At 37.7% G+C, this 25,320-nt stretch overlaps 1 protein-coding gene across 1 annotated transcript in view; it reads right to left on the bottom strand.

Annotated features, from left to right (window-relative positions):
- Positions 1 to 2,633: 2,633 nt before the first annotated feature.
- The window catches only part of LOC114100675 (beta-galactosidase-1-like protein 3), a 61,395-nt gene continuing 38,708 nt past the window's right edge, over positions 2,634 to 25,320 (bottom strand). The window contains exons 7-20 of the mRNA XM_071616998.1: positions 22,413 to 22,505; positions 20,719 to 20,800; positions 19,785 to 19,849; positions 15,158 to 15,242; positions 13,275 to 13,412; positions 12,601 to 12,681; positions 11,850 to 11,956; positions 10,204 to 10,344; positions 9,815 to 9,886; positions 9,246 to 9,324; positions 8,709 to 8,796; positions 7,900 to 8,011; positions 2,813 to 2,929; positions 2,634 to 2,699 (exon numbers count right to left, since the gene is read on the bottom strand). Coding sequence (XP_071473099.1) covers positions 2,634 to 2,699; positions 2,813 to 2,929; positions 7,900 to 8,011; positions 8,709 to 8,796; positions 9,246 to 9,324; positions 9,815 to 9,886; positions 10,204 to 10,344; positions 11,850 to 11,956; positions 12,601 to 12,681; positions 13,275 to 13,412; positions 15,158 to 15,242; positions 19,785 to 19,849; positions 20,719 to 20,800; positions 22,413 to 22,505 — 1,326 coding nt within the window. The remainder of the gene's footprint in view (positions 2,700 to 2,812; positions 2,930 to 7,899; positions 8,012 to 8,708; positions 8,797 to 9,245; positions 9,325 to 9,814; positions 9,887 to 10,203; positions 10,345 to 11,849; positions 11,957 to 12,600; positions 12,682 to 13,274; positions 13,413 to 15,157; positions 15,243 to 19,784; positions 19,850 to 20,718; positions 20,801 to 22,412; positions 22,506 to 25,320) is intronic.

The raw sequence follows: 25,320 nt of genomic DNA, 5'->3' as shown, positions 1-25,320 counted from the left end.
AACAATGGTGCATCTATGTTCATCAAACAAACTCTTCTCAAGTTCATGAGTCAAATAGATCACAGCACAATAATCATAGGTGATTTTAACACACCTCTCTCACCACTGGACAGATCTTCCAAACAAAAATTAAATAAAGAAATTATAGAACTCAATAACACAATTAATAAATTAGACTTAATTTCCATATATAGAATATATCAACCAACATCAAGCAGATACACTTTCTTCACAGCAGCACCTGGATCCTTCTAAAAAAAATAGACCATATATTATGCCACAAGGCAACTCTTAGCAAATACAAAGGACAGTCCAAGAAGGTTCAGAGGAGAAATGATTGGGTTGTAAGAGTCTTAACTCAATTGGTGAATTAATCCCTAGTGGGATTAATTGAAGTGGTAGGGTGTGGCTGAAGGAGGTAAGAATTAGCACATGGCTATGGGGCATATATTTTGTATCTGGAAAGCAGAGTCTCTCTCTCTCTCTCTCTCTCTCTCTCTCTCTCTCTCTCTCTCTCTCTCTCTTTCTTGCTTCTTGAATACCATGAAATCTGTTTCCCTCCACCAGTCTTCCACCAAGATGTTCTACGTCACATCCAGCCTTGAGGAATGGAGCCGACCTTCTATGGAGTAAGACCTCTGAAACAGTAAGCCCGCAAATAAATTTTTTCTCCTCTATAATTTTTCTGGTCAGATCTTTTAGTCACAGCAGCGGAAAAAAACTGCCTAAAACAACTAGTATTGGTGAGGACTTGTAGAAACTGGAACCTTCATATTGTGTTGGCAGGAATGGGATGTGATAACAGTTGCTGTTGTGTGTAGATGATTCAGAAGTTGCATCTGAACCATAACATAATATGCTATTGGTCATCAGGATTGTCACTTCTGCTTTCCTCCCTTATGCTACAGTAGCCATAGAGTTCATAGGTTTGAGTCTTGAGCCCCATGGAATAAAGATTTATATAGGAATTATGTAGATATGTGATTCCCTTTCAGTGAGACTCACTAAATTTGTGGATGGGCTGATAATCTGACTCCTTTCTCTTCATTTCAAACAGGGAGGCTCCTTCCTCGCTTGGAACACATGTTTATCTTCTATATTTCTTAAAGCCCTAGTCACAATATTGAATAAAGTGAGAATATTTTATCATAGTGCAATGATTTGATTTAGGTCAGGAGCTGTTTTGTGTGGAAGGATGTAATTGGTTTCCAATGGTATCACTTGAGATTAGTTGGATTATTAATGTCTGTGTGTGTTAATTTCACAAATACCTGTTCACTATCAATAAGAGCCTCAACTGTACAGCCAAGGAGGAATAAGACACAGAAGACTATACTGACCTTTGCTGTGATGTGTGTCTGAACCAAACAAATTGCTATCCTGTCTCTGACTGGATGTGACTCATCAGGTCACCTTGGAGACACACAGCTTCAAGGAAATTGTAGTGGCACCCCCTCCTCCACGGAAAATCTTAATTGAGCTTCTCTAGAAATCTTCACCATAATTGACCTTAGGACTATCAGCAAAAGAATATTTACAAAAAAAATAAATGTAGTTAAGCTTTCTATTTCCTGTTGCTCTATCTTACAATAATAAAATTTGTCCACAGGCCTAAAAGAGATCAGCACTCCAGGTGCTGAACACCTCTTTACTAGCTTTCCATAAACACTTATGGACTATCTACTGTATGTGTGTGTGTGTGTGTGTGTGTGTATTTGTAAAAGTTTTCAAGGGAAGTGTGTCTGCAAATGCAAAGTGTGATAAGAAAGACAGATCCTGTAATGAAGCTTCTGGCTTTGGGTGAGAGCTGCACAGAGATGTTTATATTTCAAAGAGAAGAGAAGCTGGCAGGGGGAGGGAAAAGGGGGGAGAAGAAGCTCTCCCCTTCTCAGGAGTTGTCCTTGAAGGGTTAACTTGCCTAGAACAATGAAAGAAAAAGCTGTTTTTGTGTGAACTTCTGAGCCCTTCCCTTACACACTGTGTATAAAGTTCTGAAACAGCATGAACTCAGGGTTCAGGGGAATTAATTGATTCAGTGAAAGCTGTGCCCTCTGAACCTGGCTACAGCCAAATAAAACTGCTTCCTGTTTCCTATCAGATGTTCTGCCTCATCTGTCCCCTACAACAAAATGATTAAAGACATTATTCATTGCCCTCTGCTACCCCATCCTTCTACACACACACACACACACACACACACACACACACACACACACCATGCATTTGCCAGTCGTAAATTCAATATTCTCTCTGCATGGGATGCACAGTATCTTTACTCTCTCCTAGGTTATAGACCCTTCCCATCCTCCCAATTGAGTACAGGGAGAAAGAAGCACAAATCATTTCTATTTTATTTATATCTGCCTATGGCCACAGGTGCATTTGAACCTGCTAAGTATTAAGTGTTTATCTAGATAAACAAGACATTGAAGATTTTGAAGACTTGTTTAAACCTAAAAATTAGTCCCATATACTCTAAAACATGTAACCATGCCTTGTTGATTTTATAGGTTGTCTTTGTATTTTTGCTGTTGGAGGCAACACTGGGTGGAATCTTCTTAACATTAATCTTCTTCCTGAAAAAAAAACTTAAAAACAAACTCCAACAATCAAAAAAATGTGTAAATACAGCGTCACAGCTTGGGCAAGCCTGTAGAGTAGATGTGTGAGCCACTTGATATCTTCTCAAACAGGATGATCTGGGAGGAAAGGAAAATCAATAGTAAAAAAGATAAAGACATTTTTTTTTTCTGAGGATGAGTGATAGTCTGAAGGTTTATCAGATATCAAGGAAGGATTTGGGCTGACTTACTTCATTGTCCCCTGGATGAAGCCAGACTCCGGGAAGGTAAAGTGTTTCCTGAGGCCCAATGTTCCAATATCGCCCAAGGTTATGTCCATTGATGAACACAAATCCAGAAACCCATCCCTGAAAAGGATGAGGCTTGAGATACAGGAAGAGATTCACACCAGCAAGTGAAACTTAAAGCACTTGGGGAATGAGAGCAAGATACCTATAACACTGAAGGTGGAAGTAAAGTTTAGAAAGTAGTATATCTTTTTTTGGGGGGGGTGGGTGTACCAAGTATTAAACTCATGGCACTCAACTACTGAGCCACATCCCCAGCCATATTTTATATTTTATTTTGAGAGAGGATCTCACTGAGTTGTTTAGTGCCTCACCATTGCTGAGGCTGGCTTTGAACTTGCGATTCTCCTGTCTCAGCCTCCCAAGCTGCTGAGATTACAAGCGTGTGCCACCACGCCAGGCAGAAAAAAAATAAGTCTGAGAAGTTCAACCCTGATGTCTAGGAATCAGAGAGGAAAACAGGACTGGAACCAGCCCTGTACTATGATGTTTCTGTTCCTCCTGCCCTATCCCTATAATGCATAATGTGACATATATTTTTTTCTTTTTGGTATCTGGGATTGATTGAATCCAGAGGTGCTTAACCATTGAGGCTAAAGGAGTCTTTTTGCTTCTGAAAATAAGTATTAGGTAGTAGAGATGAATACTACTGGTGGCAACAGCTGTAAAAGCTACATAATCTTTTTTAATCTGCTTCTGATACAATGAAAAACTATAGCACCAAGATCTAAAATAAGATAATGAAAAGGGGGGGCAATCCAGGCAGTTTTTTTTACTAGAAACATTTACTTCCTCAAAGAGTACTTCTAAAGAGCTGCATGAAACCTTTCATACCTTTATAAGGATAAGGACACAAAAACTGGATGCCAGCAAGCTTTACTAAACAAAGTACACTTTGGTTGAGAGCTCCCAGAGGATATAACATAGGATAAAAGTGAAGTAGAAATAGTCTATTCATTGGACGCCTCACTTCAAATCATTTCCATCCTTGTAATTAGAGCAATGTGCTTCTGAGTGACCCTGTCACCTCAAGAGAGATATAAATCCTCACTGGAGGAAAATGACATCATCCTAGACATAGAAATATAAATACATATGTGTGTGTGTGTGTGTATAGTATTTTCCAGATATCTGTCTGATGCTCAATGAAAAAAATAAGCAAGCAGATAAGGGAAGATAAGGGAAAGGACAGTATAATAAAAACCAAGAGGAACAACAGGCAATAGAAGTAAATGCACAGGTGATCCAGATAACAGAATTGCAAGACACAGGTTTGGAAATAATTGGGCTAAATAAATTAATATGTTCAAAAGTATAAACCAAGACTGAGAAATCTGGCATCAAATTAAAATATTTAAAGAACTATAAAATATAGTGTTATTGTTTAGATATGAGTTGTTCCCCAATAACCTTATATAATAGATAATGCAGGAGGGTTCCAAGATAAATTGATTAGATTATTAGAGCTGTTACCTAATAATTGTACTAATCTATTTAATAGATTGATAATTTGAAAGAACCACTATACTGAGTGATCACTGTAGGCAGGTAGATTGTGCCTGGAATAAGGAGGTCACTGGGGATGTACCTTTGGAGTTTATATCTTGTCCCTGGAGGACCACTCTTTCTGTATTCCCACTGTTATGAGCTGACAGCTTTCCTACACCATGCCCTTCTGCAGTTGTGTTCTGCCTCATCTGAGACCCAGAGCAATGGAGTTGGCCAACCATGGACTGAACCTGTAAACTCAGGAGCCAAAATAAACTTTCCCTCCTCTAAGTTGTTCTTGTCAGGTATTTAAGTCACAGCAATGAAAAACACAATAATTAATATTTAATGGTGTTTTGAGTAGCATATTAAACATAGCAGAGAAGAAAGTTAGTAAACTGAATAATAAGAAGAAATTTTCCAAAAATAAAATCAGAGGACAAAAGAATAGGGAGAACAGAAGGAGAAAGAATCAAAATGGATATACCAAATTAGCCTAATAAATTTTAAAACTGGAATCTTTCAAATGCTTTAAATTGAAACACAAAGATTGCTGGACTGAATTTTAAGTGAAAAAGTTATGTGCTACCCAAGAGAGAATCGATGAAAACATAAAGATATTGACAAAAAATTTTTAAAAAAAGAAAAACAAAACAGGTAAATGATAAAACATGTAAATCTTAATCAAAAGAAAATTTCTATAGCTGTGAAAATATCAGAAAAACAGACAAGAAATATTATTAGAGATCAGTGGAATGGGAATAGGAAAGATAGCAAGATGAATTCAACATAACTCTCCTGTGATCATTCATATATGAATACATGAAGAGTGTAACTCCACATTATTCCTGTCGGGTCTTTTGGTCATAACAACAAAAAGCTGACTAAAACATTCACCAATAAATGGATTTAACTAGCTGAAAAGATTTGTTTTAAAAGACCCAATGATAGGCTGCCTATAAGAAACTCACCTTGCCAGGGATACACACAGACTAAAATGAAAGAATGAAAAAAGATGTTTCACACAAACAGAAACCAAAGTGAGCTAGAGTGGCAGTACCTACATCAGATAAAGTACACTTTAAGTAAAAAACTGTAAAGAGACAAAAAAAAGTTACTTAATAATTATAAAGAGACCAATTTAACAAGGGGAAATAACAACTTACAGATATACATGCACCTAACTCTGGAAGACATAATGTTATGAGGCAAACATTATTAGATCTAAAGGGTAAGGTGCATTCCAATACAATAATATTTGAAGACTTAAAGATTTCACTTGCATCAATGAACATATCATACACACACACACACACACCCCACACAAAATAAAACCAGAAACATTGCAGTTAATCTGCTCTATAGAACAAATATACCTGAGAGGTATTTGTAGAGCATTTTATCCAATAGCTGCAAAACACAAATTCTATTCATTGGCACATGGAACATTCTCCAAGATGGATCAAATATTAGCCCACAAAACAACTTTCAACAAATTTAGAAAAAACTAAAATCATATCTTCTCTGACCACAATGGAAGAAAACTAGAAATCAACGAGGAGTTTTGGATGTTATACAAATACATGGAAGTTAAACAACAAACTCTTGAATGACCACATGTCAATGAAGAAATTAAAGGGAAGGTATTCAAATTTCTGGAAACAAATAAAATGGAAATACAACATACCAAAACCTGTGGGATGCAGTAAAAGAAACACAAAGAGGGATGTTTATAGCAATGAGATCCTATATCAATAAAGTTCAGGCTGTAAACAGAGCTCAGTTGTTAGAGTGCTTGCCTCGCATGTACAAGGGTTCAATCCCCAGCACTACAAAAAAAATGTTCAAAGATTTCAAACAACCTCATAGTACAACTTGCAAAGCTAGGGGAAAACCCCAAACCCAAAAAGAGTAGTAGAAAATAAATTTTAAAAGGTCAGAGAGCAGTAGGCTAGGGAAAATAGAGTTACTTTAGATTAGGTAGAGGGGAGTGAATGGAGAGGAGGCAGTATGGGGTAGGAAGGACAGTAGAATGAATCAGACATTATTACCCTATGTACATATATAACTATATGACCAGTGGGATTCTACATCATGTATAACCAGAAGAATGAGAAATTGTACTTCATTATATATGATGCATTAAAGTGCATTCTACACCACATCTACTGCCATGTATAACTAATTAAAACAAATTTTAAAAAATAAAATGAAAAGAAAAAAGATCAGAGAAATAAAAAAGAATTAAATGGAGACTAATAAAAATAATACATGTGATCAATGGAATCAAGACTAGTTTTTTGAAAAGATAATAAAATTGACAATCTTTATAAACAAAAATGACAGAAGATCCAAATAAATTAAATCAGATAAAAAGTAGACATTATAACTTCTACCCCAGATATAACATTAGGAACTATCGTGAACAACTATATACTAACATTGTAAAATCTAAAAGAAAGAAAGAAATTTCTGAACACATATAACCTACCATATAAAACCTGAACATACAAGATTAATTCAAATTAAAAAATGCCTTAGCAAAGAACAATATAGGGCAAGATAGCTTCACTGCTGAATTTTACCAAACTTTTAAAGAAAAACTATCAAATCTTATTAAATTATTCTAAAAACTGAAAGTAAGGGAACACTTTCAGACATATCCAATAATAAGAGAAGGGTTAAATATAGTATCATATATTTGCTAATGTAATCCTAAATGACAGTGAAAATGAACAAATCAATGCAACATCAGTGAATGGTTGAATGTCACAAGCAATGCTGACAAAGGGCCAACTGGTGAAGCACCTGCCTTAGGTGCTCAGTAGTAAAGTACCTGCTTCACCTGTACAAGGATGGGAATTCAATCCCTAATTCCACACCAAAAAATAAAAGGAATGCATGTCATATGATTCAATTTATATGAATTCATTATAAGAAATACTAAATTAGAGTGTTAGAATTTAATGTAGTAGCTACCTTTAAGTAAAAACCATCAGCAACTGTAGAGTTGTGCTAACAACTTATTTCTTTATCACAATGATTATTAATAGGTGTTTATTTTGTAATTATTTGTCAATCTACATATTAATATTGTACACTCATATATTTATGTTTATAAATAAAAAACTTTGAGGGGAGGCCAGTTTAGGCCTCCCTCAAAATCAATGCAGAATATAATTTATGATATGATCTCATTAGTGTAAAAAAGTAATTGTGTGTGTGTGTGTGTGTGTGTGTAGGCGAAGTTAAATATAAAAACAAATTTTGGCAGTGCTGAGCTTTCAAATGCACAAATGAATTGGAATAGCAATAGGATTTAAGAAGAACTCCTACAATTCATTTTCTTTCCATCATTTGAATTTTAAATTGTGTTTTATACATTTTCTAACAAGTGATAAGTTAGGGCAATTAAGAAATATTAGAATGCTTGGCTAAAGTAGGAAGAGGAGGAAAGGCAAGCATTCCTCTCAGGAATATTCTCACTTAGATATTAATTTTAAAATTAGGAAGAACAGAGTAGAAGAGGGAGGCTCACTTACTGGTAGCCCCAGGAAGGTGTCCCTGGGAAAAGAGCCAGCCTTCAAGGTCCCCAGGTAGAAGGCAGGGCCCAAATATCTCACTGATACAGGCCTCCAGCTGGCAGAACGGAGCCTAAAAAATGGATCAAACCATAAGGAAGAGGAAAATGGTTCCCAGCTCTCATCCCAATATTGACCCCAGGTTTCCCTCACAGGATTCTGTTTCAGTGAGATTATGAGAATGCATGTATTAAAAAGAGAACCAGGAGACTTGCTCTAGGGTTCTAGTCCTGATTCAAAGGACTTGGTAATATAGAGCAAATTCCATAGTTCTCTGAATATTGGGCTGTTCACTTACAAACTGATCAGTTCGAACTCTCAAAGATGCTATGGTTTGGATGTAGTTGGAGTTTGTACCCCAGAGTAGCACATCTTGGAAGCTTGGTCCCCAGAGTGGTGGTATTGAGATGGTGAAAACTTTAAGAATTGGGAGGACCAAGAAATGTCTAGATCACAGGGTCACCAATTTCAGAATGTATTAATATGGTTTCAGAGTGGATTAGTATGTATGAGAATGGCTTATTATAGTGAGGCCACCCCACATGCTTGGCCTTCCTGCAAACATTCCTATTGTGGAAAGCCACCCACTATGAGCCCACAACAGAGCAGACCAGGTGCCAGCACCATGCCCTCAGAATGACAGAACTGTGAAGTAAATAAACATTTTTTGTTCTCAAAATTCCCAGCCTTAGATTTTTTTTAATACCAACAGAAAAATAACCAAGGCAGCTGATCACTCATTGTGTCTTTGGAGGTAGAGAGGAGCATACCTCTGGAAGAAGTTCATCTTCATCTCCAAAGAATAGATGGTAAAACCCTCCAGAGAAACATTATTGATTTTAACAGGGCCAATTAATCCTGCAGAGGGGAGGCAGTAAAGAGAACAGAAACAAGGACTAGATATTCTTCAGGATCTGGGACAAAGACATGAAGACATATGTATGCCTTGTGACGGGGGCACAGTCAGGAGGACGTCTATGTGACAGCTGTGAATGAGGTTTCTGCTTGTATACTTAAACTATAAAGACGTTCCCACTTAGTATTGGAACATTTCTTAAAATTCCCAAAAAGAGACTGGGCCCTGCTCTTGGACAAACCAGCACCCAATAACTGTTCTACTTTCCTGCCCTGGAGAAGTGGAAAAGGCAGGAAAGGGCAAGAAAAAGAGTTGTCATCTTTGGTCCTAGATCCTCAGTATCCCATGCTGAGGGGTCCACTGTTGTTCTCCCAACCCCAACACAGCCCCAACTATTCATTCTAAGTAACTAAAGTGAAACCACTGCCTGCTTCTCAGGCCCTGATATCACCTTTCCTCTCATCTTGAATTTTCCATGAAAAATTTACTCGTCCTTGATTCTCCACCAGGATCCTGAGAAGTTGACATTCCTGTTTGGGGCAGAATGGTTAATGGAGACTATATAGCCAGTTAGGACTCATATTCTAGAACTCATTATTTCCTCCAAGTCCCAGAAGGAAACAAAAGCAAAAGGGATAAAGGATGCCCCACAGCCCAGCAGTGCTCCCTCTCCAGTAAAGAGATGGGTGTGCTTCTATTACATATTACATCTGCCCTTTTCTTCTGCTGATCTTATTAAAAAGATAGAAGCTTACTTATGCCTTTGATCGGAGACCTAAATAGAGGCTGGGAATGACTCTTGCCTAGAGGAGAAAGTACACTCTCACTAGAACTTCTGGGCTGTAAGTTCGAAACACCAGGGCTTGGGATACACCTTATACCCTTGCACAATCCTGCAGCAGCTCTATATGAGAAGATACACCAAAGCATAGTGGAGGAGAAGGAGGGATCTCAGGAACCGGACATATTTACCTGTTAGCAGTGGTTCAAGGGCAACACCTGGATTTTAGAACTACATACCGTGAAATTAGGAATGAACAGGTCCTGAACTTTCTCATTCAGAACTCCTAAAATTGTGTAATTCAAAAACACCTACAAAAAAAAAGCATAAGACTGGGCCACCTGAAGAAAAGGAGAAGACAGGCTGTGGTTGAGGCAAAAGGAGGTCAATATGAGGGCAGGGCAGGGACTAACAAATGTTTAGAAGCTCAATGGGAATTCCCAAAATAATTTGTGTTAAAGTAAAATGGAAGTCTGTTTTATTTGACTTTATAATCTCAATGCCTCCCCCATAGTAGGTGCTTTAAACACTACCATATAGTAAAGCAGATCAGCAACTAATTTGCTTCTTCAATTACAGAGTTAGATAAACACCAGGCTCACCACTTGGGATACTTATTGATAGCTACCTGTCCAATATCATGAACTTCAGCATGCAGGCGGCCTCCAGAACAGATTGAAGTCTCATAAAGGACAAATCCAAAGGACTGACCACTGCCATTGTTTATTGGAAGATTCTCCATGTTGACTGGAATATGTGACTTCACTGGCTATGAGGAAGACAAGACAGGAACAGAAGCCAAAGGGATGAGAAGTCAGGATCTTGCTGTCTGAGACCCTCATCACTGTTGAACCACTTATTGGTCCTCAAGAGTTCACTGAATAGAAAATAATAGAACAAATGCTATGTGACCATGCTCTTATAAGTTGGGTCTCTACCGACTAGGAAATTCAGGTGCTGGTGAAGAGAGCATACTTTCTGTAATCATAAGAATCTATCAACTGAGTAAACAAATTACATCCTAAACAATTAAAGTCAAGAGATGATGTATTCACTAAGTAATATTTACTTAGCATGTGCTTGTCTCTACTTTTTATCTAAAATAGTGAAATAAGAGGTGAAAAACCACATGACTTTGTTTTTGAAAATTTTTCAAATTTTCTTCAAAATAGGGTACATACTGTAATTGCAAAGGGGAACAGAGATCCATACTAGTTCAGTGACTAGACTAGTTGATGGTGAATCAAGATAGCAGTTCAGTTACATGGGTTCCCAGCTCTGATCTAGTCCTTTATGGACGCCATCACAATATTCACCAGTCAAATACAATATCCTCTATAATCCTGCTATTCACCTCCACCAACATTTATTCTTCAAGTTTAAACCTCTTCACAGTTCTCCCAAAAGGAACTGGTGGGTCTTATTCCATGGCTCTATGTTTAGACATAATGCCAAGGATTAATTTTTATACTTCACAATAAAAGTTCCTTGAAGAAATCTCTTTTTTAAGGAGTAATAGAAGTGTTCTTTATTGTTTTTATGAATTAAAATTCTTATTACACATATTGAGCATAATTTTTCATATCTCTGTTTTTATATAAAGTATGCTCACACCAATTCATGTCTTCATATATGTACTTCGGATAACGATGTTCATCACATTTTACCATCATTGCTAACCCCCTGTCCCCTCTTTCCCCTCTCATCCCTCTGCCCTATCTAGAGTTTGTCTGTTCCTCCTATGCTCCCCCTCTCTACCCAACTATGAGGCAGTCACCGTATATCAAAGAAAACATTTGGCATTTGTTTTTTTAGGATTAGCTAACTTCACTTAGCTGGTGGGACTGCAAATTGGTGCAACCAATATGGAAAGCGGTATGGAGATTCCTTGGAAAACTGGGAATGGAACCACCATTTGATCCAGCTATCCCTCTCCTCAGTTTATACCCAAAGAACTTAAAAACAGCATACTACAGGGACACAGCCACATCAATGTTTATAGCAGCACAATTCACAACAGCTAAACTGTGGTAGCAAATTAGATGCCCTTCAATAGGTGAATGGATAAAAACAAAATGTGGCATATATACACAATGGAATTTTACTCAGCAATAAAAGAGAATAAAATCATTGTATTTTCAGGTAAATAGATGGAGTTAGAGAAGATAATGCTAAGTGAAGTTAGCCTTGAAGGAATCTCTACACCCTGGTCTCAGTCCTTTCCCCCCATCTCTGTAATGGTCAATTCTAGGCTGGTGCCAAAGCAGGGCTCACCTCATTTAAGTACTGAAGGACCTCCCACAGTGGTAAGAAGTGAGATGGTCTCACAGAAGGGTACACGGTCTTCAAAGTATGTTGAGGTGAGAGGGGCAGGGGCTTTGCTACAAAGAAAATGAGTCACAGGGCAAGAAATGCCTACCACTGCCTTCTCTTAGCCTCCTCACTCTTATTCCTGATTCCTTGTATCCCTCAGTAAGCAAGAGAAATGAGATCTATGCTAGGATATGCATGTGCTTCTCCAAAAGTGATGCTAAATAGGCAAGAACTAAGTTGAAGCCATTTTGTAAACACACATAACTGGTAGACACAGAACCATAGAAGAGAAAGGGCTATTAGGGGATGGGAACTCTGTCTTATACCTTTTACAATGTTAGGCCTAGTTTGTAGGCCTTAGTAGATGGCTAACTGACTTTATTTAGTGAAATAAAATTAAACAGAATGAGGGTTTTTTTCTTTTTATCTATGGGGTTCCTAAGTCATACACAGTACTAAGAATTTTACAAATAGGAACTTAGTCTTCACCACCATCATAGGAAACTCATATCATTATCTTAATTTTTCAGCTAAAAGACTTAGAAATGCTTATACAAAACCACCCAACTTTTAAGTGGGAAAGCCAGAATTGGAACCTAAGATTGCCTTTACCCTCAGGAACTTCATTAAACTGATGTTTATAGAAGAGACTGTTCCCTGTCCTCACTCTTCCATAGGGTGGCCATCCTTCCACCAAATGGGTGTTGAGTACCTGAAATAGATGCAAAGAGTTTGCGAAGCTTGAAATATTTTTCTGTGTAATCTCCGGCCTCTGTCAGCACAGCATCATAGTCTGCAAGACACCCAAGGCAGGGTCACAGGCCACGCAGCCCTCCACATCAGGCCCTGTTTTAGCACTAGAGCATGGGATAGGTCAGGGCCTCTGAGAGTGAGAGAGAAGGAAAATATATTAACTGCCTCCAGAATGTTCCATCATAGGCTAGTACATGAGCATGAAATGTAAGAACACTCCTCACACCCTTCCTGGGGACTTGTATCTCCCATAACACTGAGCCCACCCTGGGCATTTTACTTTCTGATGGAGACTCTGTTCACTCCTCAATCTGGATTTTTCCAGCTGTGCCCAGCTGTGCTTGATAGCAATCATAGTTTGTGTCCTGTCTCTTCTAGAGGTTCTGGTCACAGAGTCAGTGGACAACACAAATGAGGCAGAGCTCAAAGTGCCACGAAGCCCTGTCTCCTGAAATGACAGCCTGCTGGAGAGTTAAAAACATCACAGAAGAAAAGAAAGCAGATAAGAAAATAAATGTTCAGCAGAGATTATAGGTCAAAACCCCGTGATGTTAAAATATGATTCTAGAGTCTCCTCCCTAAAGCTCCAGCAATACTCTAACTGGGAAGGTGACCACACCCACCAACACCTGCCATAGCTAGTCACAACGCCTCTGTGCATCCCAAAATATACAGCTCCATTAATGAAACCAAAGTTGGTTCCACCATGGAACATATATGCGTTGAAGGAGATCTCACGGTTGATAAGTTCAGACACAGTTTGTTCAACTTCTGTAAAGGGGGAAGTGGAAAACATACAGAAAATTAGTAATTAAGGAAAGAAAGTAGTCTTGGGTAAAAACTATTATTTCAAACACAATCAGTTAATTATTTTTTCATCAAACCTCCACTAAAATTCCAACCAGGAAGTGATAGAATCAGTCAGAACTACTTTAAGAAACTAAATCTTGCCAGGACCAAGAGCAGTTTTGAAAATTTTTACCCCACAGCACTGACATAATTTGACTGTAATTTACAAAAGTATCAAAAACCCTTAAGGTACATAAGTACCTACTTTTTATTCTTTTCATTTTTTAATTTTATAAAAAAATTAGTGTGCCTTCATTCCCACCTTCTAGGATAGTGTCTCTGGAGGCACTGCATAGAAACACAGTAATATTGCACATTCGTTTGTTTTAGAGTACCTGCTGAATGTGAACTTATATATTGATTTGCTTTCTAATGATCTGCTGATTCCACTAAATTATAGGCTTATTGCAGGGTAGAAATCACGTAATTTTTATTCAACAATGTATCTTCAGAGGCTGGATAAGTGTATACATGGTAGAAGTTCAATGATTTTATGTGACTAAATGAGCAGGTTAACCCTTTAAGTCTCATCTTCCCAGATGTGAGACACATATAAAAACTTAAATTGAGCAAGAAATATAACATATATGGTAACTTTTGAAGAAAATAATGTGTTTTAGAGCTCTATTCTTTAGAGAAAAGTAGTAGGTGACTGATTATAGCACTTAAAAACATAAATATATTTTTATAATTTTCATATGGAAATATATATATATATATATATATATATATATATATATATATATATATATACATACATACATAAACTTGGATAGGTAGCATATAGACATGATCAGTAGAAACACGAAATTAAGGGGATAATTCTATAAACTGAGTCTACACAAAGACCCAAAGACTTTCTTTCAAAAAGCAACTTACCCAAAGTGTAATTTACCTAACTCCATTTTGGCTCTACTCTGGCTTAAGTCAATAGGATGTTATATCCTTTGACAAACAACCTGTTTTCCTTAGGGCTATTCTCTGGGCTGAGGAATTTAAGATCCTCCCTGCTGGTAAGAATGCAAATTACCTTGGCCAGGGGGGTATGTGACCTTTATACAGACCAAAGATTCCAAGACCCAGAAAAACAGAATAATTTAAAAGAAAAGCCCATGACCACAGAATATGTAAGAACAAGTTCCAGTTAGAACTGGTCAGCATAGGCCAAGAAAACCAAAAGTTGCCTTTAGATCTTTAGCAGGTCATTATTCCTGCCACCTTCCCCACCCCGCCACAAGTGGGTTTTGCTTAGGTACCTATGGGTAAAACCATGTGCTCTGGGGACTTAAAAATCTGATACTATTCTACTGTCAAAAATTGAGAAGTGGTGATTGGGTGGGACAATTCAGAAACTTTCCAAAGACTCAATAAAACTGGGGAACAAAGTGGGCACAACATCACTCTCTCCTTTTAGTAGAGACAACCCATCTCTCTTTCCCTCCCTTTAGAGAATTATTTCTTTCCTAATTAATTCTGCTATATTTTTATTATATTTCATATCTTGCCTGAAATTTTCCCCTACAAGAACACAAGAGCCAAGAAACACATTGCAGCCTCCAGATTCCCAATACCACCTCTGGTAACAGTTCTAGATTAGCAGAGAATAATATCAGTATCCATGACTCAAGGCCATCTGAACTTGGAGTTGAAAACTGCAAAACACTTACCATCCACACTTTTAACATGATGTTTCCTTCCCCAATTGTCGAACCAGCCAGTCCAATATTCCATAACCAGAATGGGCTTATTTCTCTAGGAACAAACAAAGGCAAATACTAAGTCTGATAAAAAACAAAACAAGAATGGCCAAAAAACCTGCATACAATAGATGGGAATTTGAGGATCTTATGTTTACACTTTTTTCCCAAGTCAGAGCTCCCTTTGTGATCCAAACGTCATTACCCCTTACACATTATACCTTCATCCTCCACAGCTTTAGATCCTCCACTCTTCCTAAGTGCCCAGGGTCTCTTGGCTTCCTCTAGTTTCATGTGCCTCCCTGCTATTCCTAGGGTAGCATCAGTAAAGTCAACCTGGTCTTATGCAAGGCTGGTATTCAGAGAATTTATTTTAGATACACAAGGATCTGAATACAATTACTGACTGTCTGAAACTGAGGCTTAGAGATCACACAGCTCTTAGAGCCACCATTTAACTCCGGCTCTAACCCTAACCACCAGAACTAAATTATCCTGTCTGCATTTTCACTTTCTATTTGCCCTTATTTCAATCCATACCACTCTTGTGTGGAAGTGTCCATTGTTATTATGCTCATCCTCATACTTTTCGTGTGTGTGTGTTTGGTACAGGGGATTTAACCCAGGGATGCCCTACCACTGAACTATATCCCAAACCTTTTTATTCTTTACTTTGAGACAGAGTCTTGCTAAGTTGCTGAGCCTCAAGCTCACAAGCCTCCTGCCTCAACCTCATAAGTAGCTGGGATTATAGGCCTGTGCCAAAGTTCTCTTTATTTCTTAATTTTTAATAGTTTGTATTTTGTATGTTTATGCCAATAAACAATTCAGTATACGAGAATTCATAAATGAGCTGAGCATAACGGATCACATCTGTAATCCTCGGTACTCTGGAAGGCTGAGGCAGGAGGATTGCAAGTTGAGATCAGCCTTTGCAAGCAACACCTATCACAATTTTTTTAAAGGGCTAAGAATGTAGCTTTGCGTTAGAGCATTTACATAGCATGCTCAATATCCTGGGTCCAAACCCCAGTATTGAATAAATAAATAAATAAATATAAAAAGGAATTCATAAATGTTTGCACATCTCTATGGATTATACTCTTTATTTATGTAAAATAATTACCACAATACAATAGTAATTATTGAACTTTTACTATGTACTGCACACTGACTAAAGTAATTTATTTCTTTTTTCCTGTGTAATAACCCCCAAAAGGAGATGTGTTCAGTCCCCATTTCACAAATGAAGAAATTGAGGTTAATTAACCCGTCAACGCTCACTCAACTGGAATTTGAATTTGCCAGTTCAACTTCAGAAACATTCTCTTACCCATTACACTATGCTGCCTATAGATTGAAAATGATTGGCTACCCAAAACTAGAAGAAAACACACTAAAATAGTACATTTCTCAAAACTTCTGGTATTTGTGTCACAACACAATCAAGACTATATATATGATAAAATCACAGCCAATGTTATACTGAACAGCAAAATTTGCAAGTGTGTCATCTAAGATCCTAGAAAAGAAAAGAAAGAGACGTCCACCTTCACTATTTGTATTAAACACTATACTGACTTAGAGCAATTTGGCAACATATAAAAATAAAGGATATTTAAGATGGGATGGTGGAAGTCAGATTATTCCTGTTTGCTGACAACATAATTTTACATCTATATAAACCACATGAAAAACTGGTAAAGCAGTTAAAAATTTACTAAAGTTGACCCAAAATTAATATACAAAAATTAGTGCCACTTATATACAATAACAAAATAGCTGACAAAAGATCAAGAAAGCAAATCCAGTCATGATTGCTACAAAAGAAACAATAAAATAAAAATACATTGAAATAAATTTAATGGAGGGAGTGAATAAACTCTATAATGAAAATTATAAAACACTGATGAAAGACATTGAAGAGGTCACATAGAAATGAACAGATCCCATGTTCATGAATTAGAAGAATTAGTAGTTAAGATGTCCACGTTATACAAAACAACCTACAGATTCCATCAAATTCCCAGAAGGATATTAATGACATTCTTCACATGAAGAAATCTTAATATCCATATGGGACTACAAAAGACCCTTTTACTAGTATAAAAGCAATATTGAGCCAAAGAACAAAATTGGAGGAAGCACAATACCTGGCTTTGAAACATACCACAAAACTATGTAACCAGTTAACGAGCATAGAGACTAAAACACTGACACTGTTCCATATGGAACAGAAAAGAGGAGGCATAAATAAATCCACATATCTACAACCAACTGACCTTCAATAAATTGCCACAAACACATAGTTAGAAAGGATAGTCTTTCAATAAATGATGCTGGGAAAACTGGATATTCAATATGCAGAAGAATGAAATTAGACTCCTTTGTCTTCACCATATGCAAAACTCAACTGGCAACACACCAAAAGCTTAAGAACTGAAATTATAAAACTATTCAAAAAAATACCCAGGGAAACACTTCAAGAAACCAGTGTAGGCAAGGACATTTTTAAAATAAAACCTCAAAAGCACAGGCAACAAAATCAAAATAGACAAATGAAATTTTATCAAATTTAGAAGCTTTTTCATAGCAATGGAAACAATCAATACCTGCCAAATGAGATAAAATATTTTCAAACTCATCCAACAAGGGTCTAATTTCCAGAATATATAAAAAAATTCACAACTCAAAAGTGATACAAAAGTAAACAAATAAATAATTCTATTAAAAACTGGGCATAAATAAATATCTAAATAGACATTTCTCAAGATATACTAATAGTAAACAAGTATATGAAAAATATTGAATATCACTAAATACCAAAGAAATGCAAATCAAAACTATAATGAAATAGCATATTACCATAGTTAGAATGACTATTCAAAACGATAAAAAAAAAAAGAACAAGTGCTAGTGAGGATGAAGACAAAGAGGAATTCATATACAATGTTAGCAGGAATGTAAATTAGTAAAACAGTACGGAAGTTACGGCATGGGTGGAATTGGATCTATCATATCAAGTGAAAAGCCAGACACAGAAAGAAATACCACATCTTCTCACTAGTTTGTGGAAACTAGAAAGTGGATCTCATAGAAGAACAGAATGGAATAGAGGACACTAGAGACTGGGATGGCAGGGAGAAAGGAAGGTGGAAAGAAATGGGCACCAAAACACAGAGGGGAGGAATTAGTTCTGGTTTTTCTATGGCACAGTGTAGTAACTATTGGTTATGACAACCTATAATATATTTCAAAATAACTAGAAGAGTACAAAATTTCTAAAACCTAAACATGATTAACATTCCAGAAGACAAAAGTTCTTATTACCCTGATTTGTTCATTACATATTATACACATGCATTGAATTATCATAATAAATCTCATTAAAATGTACAAATAATATGTCTCAATTTTTAAAATGCCTTATTGCTAAAAATTGTTGATTTCAAAGAATAGAATAGTGATTTTTAGAGGTTAGGAAAAGTAGGGCATAAGGAGCTAGGAGAAGGCTGAATAACAGGTACCAAAATCCAGTTAGATAAGAAGAATGAGTTCTAATGTTCCATGGCATGGTAGGTTTAATGCAGTTTACAATACTCCTTTATGAAAACTACAAGACAGAAGTTTGAATTCCCCAAACACAAAGAAATGATAAGGAGATGAAACACTAATTATTCTGATCTGATGATTAACCTTTGTTATGGAGAACTGTGTGAAAATTGATGAGAAAAGGAAATTTGATTGGTTCTTTAATTGCAAGAATGACTACTTGTGGAGAAGAGACTAGTACTGGAGAGAGGGCCCTCAAGCCAATGCTATGGGAGACCAATGAGCAGAAATGGTAGTGAGGACTTCCTACCTCAGGGCCAGAAGAGTGGACAGGGGATAGAAAGGAGGAGAGGGTAACATCATACCAGGTCTTGCAGGCCACCACAGGGGGTGCAGATGTGACCCCAGGGTGAAAGGAAATCAGGGAAGCCAGTTCTGCAGGGACCACAACCATGCTTGGTTATGACAAACACACCCTAGTGGTACTGAGAAAGGACACCCTTCCTTGGAGGCATGGACTGTGCTCTGTCTATCTATGTATCTATCACAGGAGGTTACCCTCTGGGAGGAAAGGACCTGCTTACTCTGTGTTTATTAAATATTTGCATAAAATTCTCACTCTGTTCCATAATTTGTACTGGTTAGCTGAAAAAGCCTAAACCAAACCAAAAAAAAATCATGTGTTCTTCATAAGAAATACATATAGCCCATTTCCATGATCTTTACTCATATAAGAAAGAGAATATCAGCTCCCACTGATCCTTACTTAGGTGTTTCCTGATATAAGCCTCTCATCCTTCTCAGAGTCATCTCCATGAACATGTTCTATGAACAGAAAGTGATACAAGCATGGTTTCTTCCTGGTTCCCTACCCCGGAAGGCAAACATGCTCCCAACATGGCTTTGAATGCTACCAGTGCCCAGAGTAAAGACAGGCAGTCTTCTTATCAAACCCCCTTGATCACCTGTTCACTGATCACCAGTTGCACAGGTTCAAGAGGTTATAGCAAGAGAAAGGGTTAAATTCATCTCTAGGCTGTCTTACCTGCATTTGACGAAACCTAGAAAAGAACTTCTCATTAAACGAATCCATATTGACAGTGGTCAGTGCTGTAGAGAGAAGAGATAGACCACTGAGGCATTGTGACAAGAGCCCTGAGGGAAGGGATGGAGGTCCACCTTGCACATGGCAAGAGTCACACTGAGTAGAAAGGATTATGAGACATTGCTGTAGTTCACTTTGCAAATCACAAAGTGCTATCATGACCATTGGCAACGATAAACATCATTACAGAGAAGAACAGTTAAACTTAGCCACATTTGTGTGAAGACACAGTCCAAAGTTAAAAACTTGATCTAAAAACTGAACGCAGATTATCTGGTCTCAGGCTCAGCATACTTTCCAGGGCACCATAATAAAGTGGGAAGAGCCACTAAAAAGAAGATAGCAGTTCACAACAGCTGCAAGTCTGCTTTAAAGATCATCTGACAAAATGTTCCCTGAACCTACCTACTTGCTCATAAATTGGCCATTCCCCTCACTATTGTAACCTTGTGATTTTGCTTTGAATTGTCCTGGTAGTTCATTCTCTGGGATCTGCTAAGTTTCTAAACCAAACCTGAAGCTATAGACTCTCAGAACTGGAACTTTTGTCTATGCCAGGTTCCATACACATCCATCCTTTGGTTCCCCACCAATTTTACATCTTGGTGGGGATGTCCTGGATGCTGAGTCATATCAACCCAGATTCCTAGCCACAGAAGTCATGAAAAATGGCAAAGTGCCCTCATGAAGAGGAATTTCATTACTGCTGTTTAAAGAAGCCACATTTGTAATCAAATCTCTGGGATCAGTCTCAATGCATATGGGGGAAAAAAGGCACCAAAGATACACTTGGTTCTTTCTGAGGCTAGTTGACAATTTACATTGGCTATTAAGCATCTCTGAGTTCTACTTTGAAATAACTCTAAATTTGTACCTCCTTCGACAGAACCTTGCTCAATTTCCTTCTCATTATCAGAGGTCAAGAGCATCTCAACAATCCCTCTTTTCAGCAAGGCCTGTTGAGAAAAAAATGAACAAAATGAACCCACTTCCCTCACTCCTATGGTTAGGATAAATAAGGAAATTAGGAAATAAAGGCAATTGTACTCAGATGGGAAGAGTATGACCTACAAAAAAGTGTCATCTTTTGGATCTGGAGTGTCCCCCAAAGGCTGTGTAAAGTCTTGGTCCACAGCAAGAAGCAATTGAGAGATGGTGAGAAATTTAATAGGTGGGGATTAATGAGAGATTTTTACAACACTGGGGGTGCAGCCCCAAAAGAAATTGTGAGGTGAGTGTTTTTTTCTGGCATACACTCCACTATGATGTGCTGCCTGAAAACAGGTCCAATAGCAGTGGGGTCAACAAATCATGAACTAAAACCTCCAAAACTATGAGCCAAAATAAACCCTTTTTGCTTGTAAGTTGATTATCTCAAGTATTCATTCATTTACAGTAACAGAAAGCTGGCAAATTTTAAAGTATTTTGACTTCATAAGGATTATATGCTTTCTCTCATATGTGGAAGCTAACGAGGAAAAGGAAAAGAAAGATGGGGATGGATCTCATAAAAATCAAAGGGAGATCAATAGAGGAAAGGCACCAAGCTGTGGGGCATAGGGAAAAGGGGGAAAAGTACTGGGGAGTGATACTAGCCAAATTATATTATTATATTGGATATTGTGTACATGTACAAATATGCAACAACAAATTCCATCAGTACCACTGTAATACATCAATGAAAATGTAAGAAAAAAAAGTGTTTAAGTTCAGAGTCTGACCATCTACAACTTAGGAAATGTAATTATTCACAGACCCTATTTTTGTCAGCTTTTTTTGTTGCTGTGGCCAAAAAAAATCTGACAAGAACAATTTAGAAAAGAAAAAAATTATTTTGGCTTATAGTTTCAGAGGTTCAGTCCATGGTAAGCCAACTCTATAGCTCTGGGTCTGAGATAAGGTAGAAGAAGTCCTGCCCTCCTTTCCTCCCCTTCCCAGGCTAGCAAACAATTCCTATCATCTCCAGGCCATTCACACAATGTCTCTGTGTGGACAGAGATAACCAGGAGGAACTAGTCTGGATGGGTCAGCTTACATCATGTGGCCCTACATCCTGTTTGGCACCCTGAGGACAGAGTCCAATTTAGAGTGACCCTTATCAGCTTCTTGAATGTAGGAATCCAGGGATAGGAGGGGCCTGAGGCAACCAAAAAGACACCAGACAGGACTTTAGTTCATCACTGCCTGAGAAATCTACCCATGGAGGAGCAAAAAGAACAGAAGAAGGGCCAGAAAACTGCAAGTTGATAGCCATTATCACCAAGTTATTGATTTACTATGAATGTAAGTTTACCAGCCTCCAGCTTTCAAGAGGGTCATAGAGATTGTAAACAGAAAGGAATTACCTTCAAAACATGGTGATTGGTTTCATCACAAAGTTATTTAAGTTCATCTTGATTGCCTTAAGAATACTGAATATTCACAGAGAATTTGAACCTGAACTTAACATGTGCTCATAATGGACAGAGCCTAGCAGTGACCCATGTAGCAGGGAATAAGACTTGCATGCTGGAGAAGACACAGATTGAGCAAGGAGACAAGTAATATGGAGATAACCAAGTGTCTTACCTCCTTTACATAAGACATGTAGTCTTTGTCCTTATTAAATGAACCGTATTCATTCTCTACTTGCACTGCAATGACAGGGCCTCCACGGTGGTACTAGGATACAAGTTGAAAAGTGAGGCTACTGGGGCAAAAGCCTGGAGTCTGGTTTGCTGCTGATGACCACTCAGCTGATCAGCATGCTGGGAGCCAGGATTCTTTGCATGTGGCTCTCTCCTTCCCAGAGCTTAAGTTGGTAAATTTCAGGAGTCCTACCTGCCCTAGTGCTTTGGAGATGAGCAAGCCATAGTTACCCTCTATTTCCCGTATTAATATGCTACTTGAATATTAACTGTCAAATCACCTATTTCTACATATACCACATCTATTTTCCTATCTGATATGAGAAAGGCATCCCTCCTTCTTCCTGTCCTAACAGGCCTTCTTACAAAAGAAGACCCCTCCCACTAGACTCAGAGTTCACCCCTAAAGACAGGGTTCCTTCCCTTCAGGATTGCCATCTCTTCTAATGCTTTATGTGTGCATCCCACTCCCATCTACCACCTGCTTTGGAATGTTGCTTTATGGCATAACTCCCTCTCCCTTGTGACCTCCCACTTTTACTTACAAACTAACTGACCTCAATCATCATAGAAACCTGTCTAGGACCTCCCACATCAGATAGATAGAGAGGGTATAGGAATGGTCCCCTCCAACCAGTTCTCTCACTCTTTGCCCTTTAAGAGCCACACATCCTGAAAGGGTCCCTAGATGCCAACACTCACCTTCTCTGCTTCTCAATTTTAGCTCAGTCCTCAAACCAGCCCAATAAAGCTTTTAGCTCGTTGTGTCACCTAAATATTGACCTAGTCATGTTACATCAAAGCACTTTTCAGGATTTTACTATTTACTGTCTTTCCAAACTCAGCTGCATTTTCTTCTTTTTGATCTTGCCCACACTGAAAACAAAGCAAGCTCTGGAGAGAAAACATATGTCTTCACTCCCAATGAAAAGGAACATCGTAGTCCCTATTGCCCACACGGTAAATGTAAGATGTAGAATAAATGCTCCTTTTTGGACATGAGGATGCTGCTCCTAGTGGGCACAAGGGAGAATGAACATACTTGGTAGGTTCCTTGATGGACTGCTTTGGCCTTGTTCCCTCCTCACACTGCCCCAAACACTTATAGTTCTTCATATTCCTCATTCTATTCCTGCCATCCATACACTATGGGGTCTCAGGACCATTGTCCTGGCCTGGCTAATGGCTTTCATTTTGCAGGTCACTATTCAAATATAAATTGTTCAGGAAAACATGCTCTGAACCTCCCTTTTTCAGAAAGACCTTACTAGTACGCCCTGCCTGTTAGGGGGTTCCTGTGCCTCCTTCACATCACCACTATAATCCTTATTGTGTTGCCTGTTTGTCTTGTTTTAGGACTATAATCTCCAAAGGGCAGGGACAATGTCTTCCCACTGTGGACTGAAACCATGGCTCCTGCTCAGGACCTGGCAACCTCCCAAAAAACCACAGGGTGCCTTGCTGCTCAGTACTTAAGAGGCATAAATATTCTGAACTAAGAAATATAGAACAATTATTCTCATTATCGAGTAGTACCTTCTCCCCAGCTGAAACCATGAGATTTCTAAAAATTCCATTGTAAGAGAATCCACCTTAACATCATAAAATTTAAAAAAAAACTTTAAAAAAGTCATAAGTAAGTCAGTAAATGCGCTCAAGAAGCTATTGATATAATAATTAAAACAATGAAACCAGTCAATTAAATACAATGATTTTAAAATACAAATAATTAAGCAATGTAAAGCCTTATGCATTTCATTTTAGAATTCATTTAAGAATTCCTTGCTTCCCATTAATTTCCTAGTAGGATTTTCTACTCTCATAATTTCAATGGGACATTTATCCCAAATTTGTTCTGCTTGATGAACACATACAAACACTAAGTGGCATTGTACTTATACTCCCATCCAAATAGTCAAAGTTTTTCTAATTTGAAGACTCAAAGATTGTCACTGATCTTCCCTAGATTGCAGGAATGAAACCATCAGAAACTTGTGAAAACCATCACAAACAGGCCTTCTTACAAAAGAAGACCCCTACCACTAGACTCAGAGTTCACCCCTAAAGACAGGGTTCCTTCGCCTCAAGATTGCCATCTCTCCTAATGCTTTATTGCAGAAATCTCATTCCCAGTGTACCTATCCTTTTCCTTTCCTTTTTAAACTTTTGACTCTTCTCTCCATAAATATCTTATTAAGAATAACTCACAATCCATGATTCAGAATTAATTACATAGGGCTGGATCTATAGCCCTGTCTTGTTTCCCCCAAACAGAAGAGTCTAATATAATTCAGTCTACTATCTAAGAATCCTGGTGGTTATACCATCTTGGGTTACATAAAAAGATGGTCTCTTAAACTAAGATTTATAGTTATTCACATCTTCTGAAAATGCAGATGTATTTTACTTATGAAACCACAAAAATCAAACAATTGTTGTACTGCAGACTGCATAGTATACAGCACTTTTTTGTCATAGACTAGTCTGTGAGCTATAAATTAACGTTCTGAGAATGAGCATTTCTTGCTGGTGCATCAGGACAAGGTACCACATGTTGAAGGAAAATGCCATTGTTTTTCTCACTTCTGTAACTAAATCAAACTTGAATGTAGGCAATAGCAGCTATATTATACAAATACAAAACAATATCTAAACTAATTTATTTATTATCATGTAAACTGGGAAGATTATAATATCCATGAGTAGGGCACTAACTAAATGAATTATGGCATATTCTGCTATGGAGTACTATAGAACTATTTAAAATAAGGACAGTAGGCTGGGGTTGGACCCTTGTCTAGCATATGTGAGGCCCTAGGTTCAATTCCCAACACTACAAAAGAGAAAAA

The sequence above is a fragment of the Marmota flaviventris genome, chromosome 9 (assembly GCF_047511675.1).
Source record: "Marmota flaviventris isolate mMarFla1 chromosome 9, mMarFla1.hap1, whole genome shotgun sequence".
Taxonomy (NCBI): domain Eukaryota; kingdom Metazoa; phylum Chordata; class Mammalia; order Rodentia; family Sciuridae; genus Marmota; species Marmota flaviventris.
The sequence above is the reverse complement of the archived record's forward strand: the minus strand, read 5'-3'. Positions and strand labels throughout refer to the sequence as shown.